The sequence below is a fragment of the Lepisma saccharinum genome, chromosome 25 (assembly GCF_977018435.1).
Source record: "Lepisma saccharinum chromosome 25, izLepSacc3.1, whole genome shotgun sequence".
Lineage (NCBI taxonomy): Eukaryota > Metazoa > Arthropoda > Insecta > Zygentoma > Lepismatidae > Lepisma > Lepisma saccharinum.
Genome location: NC_139253.1, coordinates 35913127 through 35922158, shown reverse-complemented (window position 1 = coordinate 35922158; position 9032 = coordinate 35913127). Strand labels below are relative to the sequence as shown.

The 9032-nt window shown below is 38.9% G+C and overlaps 1 protein-coding gene across 1 annotated transcript; it reads left to right on the top strand.

Moving 5' to 3' along the window:
* Positions 1-4431: 4431 nt before the first annotated feature.
* On the top strand, positions 4432-5082 carry LOC145978743 (protein GVQW3-like). The gene has a single exon (XM_083111551.1). It carries the CDS (start codon positions 4432-4434, stop codon positions 5080-5082), a length of 651 nt encoding a protein of 216 aa, XP_082967677.1.
* Positions 5083-9032: the final 3950 nt, after the last annotated feature.

Sequence of the window (9032 nt, the reverse complement as noted above, 5' to 3'; positions counted from 1 at the left end):
ACTGGATCAAGAAAGTGTGGGGCGTTACCCCCTATATGCCTTCATGGCATGGTGCTAAGCACAGGGGAGCACTTTACACTTACACACACGGGGGTCAGGAAACCACCTGCAAAGTCTTCCATTCAATATTTGGTAAAGAAATTGGAAACAGTGGGAACATTGTTGGATGTGCATGAAGGAGGCCGTACAAAACTGTCAGAAGCTGAACCTGAACAACCACAAACCACTATCAGGTGCTTCGCAACAGCAGGGCCAAGAAATCGGACTGAAAGCACATGTCTGTACGATTAATGGCAGAATCACCCAGATGCATGCCCATGCAAGGACTAGAGAGACTGCAGTGCCATCTCCAATGACGTCAACATGCTGCTTATACACCAAGGTATGTCCTCAGCAAATTTCAATGACAAATAGTTTGATTTTTATTAGCGAAAATCAGGGACCGAGAGCGAAACATCCTGTATAACAAAAATGTTTGTTCTGAAACACTAGATAGGTGTGAGATTACAGTTTCTGGATCCTTCCTAAGGTAGCATTGTTCACTGTTTGAAACAGGACACTACCAAGAGGACCTCATCCCATGGTCAGCGTTGTTGCATGTGGTATGAGCAGTTTGGTCCCTCCAAAATTTTGGTGTTGACCCAGCATTGTGAGGACAATTGGGGAGCTACTTGCAGTGATGTGCCCAGAATTTTCAAAGGGGAAGGGGGAGGTTATGTATGTATATTTTTTTGTGGTAGTCCACCTTCATTTTGCCATCTTTTCCTGTCTTTCATGTTCTTTTCTTTAGGAATACTGGGCCAAAGAGGGAGGGGGTATGACTCCCACTGGCTACTTGAAATCAACAGTAGCAGACGTCAGTCCTGAAAGACAAAAAACGATGACACTAGAGCTCTAGGCACTGATGACTTCACCCAATGAAAATATTTGGCAAACCCTTGCCCTAAAAGGGTTGTTACAGAGGAGTTTAGTTTTACTTATTTTGTCCTGACATTCCCTGAGGAAGGGTCCAGAAACTGATCTGAAATGTTGGACGGAAGTAGTCAAGATTAGTCACTTGTTAAGTACAAAAACTTTATTTTCAGAGTAGTCCCGATAATTCGAGGTTGACCGGACTGAGAAAACCTCCAATTACAAAAAAATAAACTCTTGACTATACAGAATAACCCAAGGAAAATTGGATAAAGTGAAATAAAAAATAATATAGAAAAACTAGTGTGAAAAATGGAATACAGTATAACCTGAGTTATATTATATGTACGTCAAGGTGGAGAGAAAATAATACGTATAACTGAGAATTACTTACAAATCAGTTGTAACTATTTTGAGGAACAAATATATACAGTAATACAGGTTATTTCTGTCATAAAGTGGTGAATTAACAAATCTGAAAGTTTTATTCTTAAGGGAGGAGGGACAATTTCCTCTCGGGTAGCTGGGGAGCACTGCTGCCAACTTAGCTGTTTTGGGGCCAGATCTGGCTCTTTCGTGCACTTGTTTGGTTGTGAACTGTGGCACCCACCCCCTGCCCCACTATGATGCCATCACTAGCCCTGGCCCACATAGACCAGCTTTTGCATGAGTACACATTTTGCACCTGACGTGATATTATTATATTGGCTGCAACACCCCACCCCCTCTTACCTCCCCAGCTACCTTTATGCCATGGCTGAGGTGAAGATGACAATATTGTTATCCGGTAAACCTTTATTTTCGATTTCATATGATCATCGGTGGATTATTGAGATGGGTTATGCTGTCAGATCTACATGGTGAAAACTAAGAATAGATTGTCATCTCTTTAAAGTCACAGGTAATAGCAGCACCCCCCCCCCCTTGACAACTAAAATTACCATGGGAGGCACTTTATCCAGCCTTCCTAAATCTAGCTCCTTGAAATTCAGCTTTAGCTCATTTAACCTCTTGACTACCACTACATAATCAAGCCTGCATGCTCTCCTACCACTACGTACGGCCCATACATACATACCATCTGTTGCTGAAAGTACGTAACCGTGCTATTGAGGAGATCTGTGTGTTTTTGTTTTGTTGCGTATTTTGTAAAACAAAAAGCAGAAAAATATGGAGGAGGAGGATAGTTGTTTGTCGGATTATGTTCCAGAAGAAGAGGAGAGTGCCTGTAGTGAGTCTGAATATTAAGATATATCTGATATGGAAGATTAAGCAAAGTCTGTCGGAGGTTAGACATACGTGAACGATCCTTTCAGTGATGCACGTGAGAATCCGTGTTTTAAGTTTGAAAATGACTATGATTTTCATCCTTCTGTCATGGCGGAAGAACTAACACCTGCAAGTGTTTTGAAGCATTTTTTTTCGCATGTTGTAAAATATTTGTGCACGTGGACTAACAAGAGAGCAGACATGGAGTATGTTAAATCGGATCATCCGAATTGACAGTTTTCTCAATATAGTTTGGATTATGTTAAATCGGATCATCCGAATTGAGTTTTCTCAATATAGTTTGGATTTTCATATTTTTTTGTGTGTTGATTTGTTTCAATACCCCTTTACATGTTGTTGATGGGGGACTTAATAATGCTAAATCTAATTATTTGAGGGCCTCCTTGATGGCATAGTGGTAACATCATCACTTTGTAACCAAGGGGTCCCGGGTTCGATACCTGGTGGAGGAACATGTCAGTGGTTCGGATTCCACTTTAAACTGTAGATCCATTCCCAATTAGCCTTTCTGTGCATAAAGTGGACTTAAAACAACAATTCTAATCAATCATTGAATACAAAAATTATGGAATTAGCAACCAATGTGATAATGATTTTTTTGCACTATCTCTGGGTGTTGCCTAATGCTCTCTCTGCATAGCATGGTCGTGCGATTCTGCTCTCTATTTACAGGCTGGGATTCAAGAGGTTAAGGTGAAATTTAGCTCTTTTATGCGCATCAGGTTTGGAAACACTGCTAGAATGGCCGTAGGAGGCAAGGAGAAATGCATTACACTTATGGGAGAATTATTTTGTAGTTTTCTTGAGAATATCCAACTTCCGATTGCGGAGAATTATTTTATGAGTTTTCTTGAGAATATCAAACTTCCGATTGTGGAAAAAAACATATGATTGGGTAGAGAATCCATTGAAGATGATATTTTCGCTAGAAAGAGTCAAAACTCCCATTTGTTTAGCCGTAACTTGAATTTGAAGTTGTTTCTGCATAAGGAATACATGCGATTCTGTAAATACTTATATTTTTCAAACATGGTATCAGGCTTAATAATCAACTTTAAAAAACGCTTCCACTTGCAACATGGGGAAAAATTCATACTTTGAAATTATGCATGGATTTTCTTTAATAGCAGTGCTCATTCCGACAATATTGAAATAAATGCATGCCCGTGCGAAATTGTCACACCTCACCTTAAATACATACATTACATTTGCCACTTTATTAGTGAACACTTTGATACTGAAATACTATACTAGACACTATAGTTTGAGTGAACTAAAATTCTATTTGAACATTTTCCAAGGCTATTTGAGGTGGATGGGCTGCACAACGATCCATTAGAAGCAGTATCTTCCACTTTTCCCTTCCCTCTTCAGTCTCGTGCCTAATTTCTTTAGCCATTGTGCAATATAATAATCATGGCCATCCATGAATTTCTGTTGTATTCATAAACAGGAGGTTTTGTTTTGACACCCCAAAAAACACCTCGGATTCTGAGATTTTCCCATCACAAGTGGAGGCAGTTTGTCGGAACCATCAGCAATGCAGATCTTGCTTTTCTTCTCTCCATAGCATGGGTCACCTGTCTCGGCTAGTGTTTAACTTGGAAGGAGATTGTAGAGTAGGTTGGTCTCATCACAGTTGTAGATGTTTTTGAGGTTGGCATTCTCTTGTAATTTTTGGTAAAACTTCATTCCAATGCGACTTCATCCACAGATTTGGACTCGCCACAGACTGTTCTCCATTAGCATTCACTTCCCGGTCAAGCATGTAACCTTTCTTCTTTGTTCTCCATAGTCGACCAGTAGCAACTGAAAATGTTCACTGAAGGAACCACTGTTTTTTTTTTGTTTTTTTTTTACGTACAAAAGAAAATGTGTCATGTTCTGAACAACTGCAGCACATCATTCTCATCTGATTTCATGCCATGTACTGCCTCTCCTTGCCTTCCCTGTGACACCGCCGTGCTGCACTCATCTTTCTCACAACTCGAGACTCACCACCGCCATGGCTGCCTGTCCTGTTTCGTATTTGAAATTCACCTTGTTTTTTGTAATGACAAGAAATGTACGAGGGAGGATCAAATGAAAACCTTAAAAGTTTATTATAAATTTCAAATGTTGTGGTATTGCTATGAAAGTTGGCAATATTGTTTCTAACAGTATTCTCTTTCTTCAGTAGGTGGCAGAAGAGTCTAGTCAAACAAGCGCCAGCACAGGAGCAGTTTCAAGATGGCCACCCCACTGTCCACATGCACCACATTAGAACAGCGTTCGGTGATCCGGTTTTTGAGTAGTGAAGGTGTGAAACCAATTGAAATTCACCGCAGGACGGCAGCAAAGTATGGTGATTCGTGTTTGTCCCTGCAGCAAGTATACGAGTGGTGTAGGAAGTTTAAAAGTGGCGTAACATCTGTGGAGGATGCTCCTCGACCGGGACAGGCTCACCACGTAGTGACTGACGACAACATTGTGCTAGTGGAACAGCTTGTAAAGGACAACAGGCGTATTACCCTGAAAGAAATCACAATAATATTGAATATAAGCTTTGGTTCAGCTCAACACATTGTGCATAATGTTCTGAATTTCAATAAGGTATCGGCAAGATGGGTCCCACGTCAGTTGACCGCTGAATTGAAAGATCGTCGCGTCGACACCTGTGAAGAACTTTTGCGTCGTTTCAATGCCGAGGGTGATGCATTTCTGGACATGATTGTTACAGGTGATGAGACCTGGGTTCACTATCATCAACCAGAAATTTCAGTTGGTTTCACACCTTCACTACTCAAAAACCGGATCACCGAACGCTGTTCTAATGCGGTGCATGTGGACAGTGGGGCGGCCATCTTGAAACTGCTCCTGTGCTGGCACTTGTTTGACTAGACTCTTCTGCCACCTACTGAAGAAAGAGAATACTGTTAGAAACAATATTGCCAACTTTCATAGCAATACCACAATATTTGAAATTTATAATAAACTTTTAAGGTTTTCATTTGATCCTCCCTCGTATATACTTCTGTAACATTGTTGTAGTTTGGTTATGCACAAATCAACTGTATTTTATGAAATTAGTACGTATAATGCATTTTTAAATTATATTTTGCCGGGACCTACAGTAATTTATGTATAAAGCAGTCTCAACTGTATATATATTGTTATGAATATTGTACTTACATTTCTCAGTGCAGTGGTAACAATTATGTTAGGAAAAAATAGTTAAATATTGAAACTATATTTTGGTCAGGTGTTTTCTGCCTCAGGACATTTCCGTTCAAATTATTATTTTTTTTGTCTCAGACTATACACACACTGCTGTGTGTGAGGGACCCTCAAAGGGTAAAAGGCGGAAGGAAAGAGAGGGAGTAGGAGAGGAGTACAGTGACCCAATGGAAATACAGTGTGTTTTAAAAGTCCTGCAGGATTCTAAAAACCTTTTAAAGTGATAGGTTTGTTACAACAAAATATTATTTGTTACACAGAAGAAACTTTAAAACTAATGTTTGATGTGGTTCATTCACGTCCAAATACACTTGCAATCTGCTAGCTTCCCGTAGCCGTAAACTTTTGGTTCAATCTCTGTATACTTGCTGAGATGTTTTTCCAAACATTTTTGGAACCTCCTCCGCATCAAAAACACAAGATTTTAACTCAGCAAGTCATAACATGCACGCAGCTTTTTCCGGCATTGATGTCATCTTGGAATCACATGATCACCTGCACACAAATCATTTAGCAATGTGGGCAGAACAATTTTCCTGTGTAAAAAAAAAAAAAAATATTTCGTTGTAATAAACCTATAACTTTAAAGTTGTAGATTTTTAGAATCCTGCAGGAATTTTAAAACAAACTGCATGTTTTGTTGTTTCCCGAATGGAAACATTTTTATGTAAAATTTCCCGAAAAATAAATCAGCCGGGAGTAAAAGGTGACAATTTGTTTGTTTCTAATTCTGGCAAAAATTTCAATTTTTTTTTAATGTTTTTACAAAATTTCCAGGATTTATAGATAAGTGAGTCCTGAATAGCCAAAAGAAGGGGGAAGGGGGATTACAGATTTAGGGAGTAGCATGGTAGGTCTACATAGTTTCTAAACACCATCCATCCAATGCTGTTCAGTTTCAAACCATAAGCAATGCCATTTCTGTGTAAATGTTTCTTTTTTCCTGCATGTCTAGAAATATTCCACATCAAAATGACAAGCAGAATCTGGATAATGCTTAAACACTGCACTGGGATCTTAATGCTGCATTCACACGGACTCTCTTAAATATAGTCACATCCAAAAGGGTCAAAATATGGCCCCTTAAAAAGATACTGAAGGCAAATTACAGTGGATAGGTGAATGAGGGAGATTTCGGACCGAAGAGACAAGTGTGTCTTTGTAACTGATTCTCGAAAATAAATGCAACCTTTCGAACTGAAGCGACACGGCAAGCTGCATGTGTCGCTCGACCTGGACCATTTTCTCAGTACCATGCATTGGGTTGCTCCTCATTTCAGTATGGACGCTCCCTTAAAGTGGACATCACAGTTCCAGGAAGTAAAAGCATAGCTTCAGTGTGCGAGATCCTTACGATGATGGAAAGTTTGAATGTTGGTGTTTCAATGTTAACACACAGCAAAGAAAGTGTTTGTAATTTATTAGGGATTATATTTATCACAATTTAAGAAATCCTTTGTAAAATAATGATTTGCATCACTGTCCCCTCTGCTAACAATGCTAAAATGCAATTAAATTCTTCCTATCAAATGAAACTCAAAAAAGTTTTCAAAAGGCAATGCACAAAATTCCGTGTTATGTTGAGAAAAAGTGGCAAGAAAAATAAGCAACTTCTATGTGCAATTGACAATCACTTTTTTTTTTTTCAAATGGCTCAGCTCCTGTCAAATTATTTGTAAATGGATGTCCTGATTGAAGCATCAACTTTTACATCAAAAGTGTAATCAATGATATAGAGCAGGGCTCGAAAAATCTCGGTCGCCAGGGCGACTATGATCTTATGTTGTAATATGTACGAAATTTTGATGATTTTAAGTTTAAATTGCAGTACAGCGTAAGTTAGCAAATGATTTTTATTTTTAAATCAACGTTGTGAACATTCCAGACAGTCAGTAATAATTTCTTACCCTTTGTCCCCAACACCCCATTTCCTGTTTTCTCGAATGATTTAGCGATGTATTGAATACCGTGATGCTCAGCTTCTTATACAGAGTATTTCAAAAGTTGCACAACCCAAACTTTGAAAATATATATCATGAAAACTAAGATATTTACACCAGGTTTTCTGCATTATAAAGTCTCATCCATTGAGATATTTTTCAATGCTTAAAATTATCAGTTTTCTCCATACAGAAAATTTAGATAAATTAATAACTGGCAGAAGGCAGCGTTAAAATTTTTCCAGAAATGCACTTTTGAATGAGAAAAATACGTAAGAAATTATCGAAGGGTCATAATTAGATGTCTGATGACTGATGCCATGTCAATCTGTTCATGTGCAACATTTGATGGAATTTTTATTGGCGATTTTATGGGTTGAGTGAAAAAGTGCCATTTTTGGGACATATATGGCAATGCTAGCAGGTCAAAATATTGTCAACAGACGCATGCCACATTTGCCTAAGTATTGGTTATACATTTACATGAAAAATCATAAACCAAGATTTTGTGCCGTAATTGGACTCTCGAGAGAATCCTAGTCTGCCACTGGTTACACTGAATTCTCTTCGCCCACTTTCGATGCTACTATGCCTGTTCTTTTAATTGATTCAGCATGGTGTATTCTTTGGAGCAGTGCATGTGCATTGCTGAAGAGTATTTTACTACTCATTCTTACACTAATGTGCAAGATGTTGTCCAAGAAAAATCGCCTGCTTCTGCTGTACCTCACAAAGCAACCGTTTATGACTAGTCAAACACCAACAAATGATCCCACAAATTGTTAAGAGTTGGTATTATTATTATTATTGAAGATTAGGCACACACAGGAGATGTACTACATAGAAATTTTCAGCGAAAAATGTAGGCTCGACCAGGACTCGACCCTGGGTCTCTGGCATACTGTACGATTTCTCTAACCACTGAGCTACTGAGCCGGCCTGGCCTCGCCTGATTTTTCGCTCTCGCTGTTTTACCTGTGTGGAATCGTCTCTGCCAGTGCTACCGCAATGGGAATTGTTGCCTTTGAAACACAGTAGACTTCGACATTGCCTGGTTCCCCCCAGCGTAGAGATGTTAATGCATTTTTCGCTGAAAATTTCTACGTAGTATATTTCCTGTGTGTGCCTGATCTTCAATAATTAACATCTCTATGCTGAGAGAAACCAGGCAACAGATCCCGTTGCGGTAGCACTGGCAGAGAAGATTCCACGCAGGTAAAACAGCGACAGTAAAAAATCAAACGAGGCCAGGCCGGTTCAGTAGCTCAGTGGTTAGAGCAATGGCACAGTATATCAGAGACCCGTGTTCGAGTCCTGGTCGAACCTGCATTTTTCGCTGAATATTTCTACGTTGGTATACTATATTGTTGAAAATCAATTCTCAGATGTTTTCAGCAAATTTACAGTATTTTTTAAAATAATGTAATTGCTTTTATTTGGATACATGCCTACATAAATGTATTAACCCAGTGATAGTGTACATGATTAGTTTAGTGCAGCAGACCTGGTGTAAATGCTTCTTACGGTTCTCATGATATACATTTTCAAAGTTTGGGTTGGGAGACTTTTGAAACACACTGTAGTATGCACAATTGCTAGTACGTAGTTTCCTGGCACCTAGCTTTGAAGAAAATTTTTCGAGCACTGATATAGAGTATATGAAGAAACCAAAAA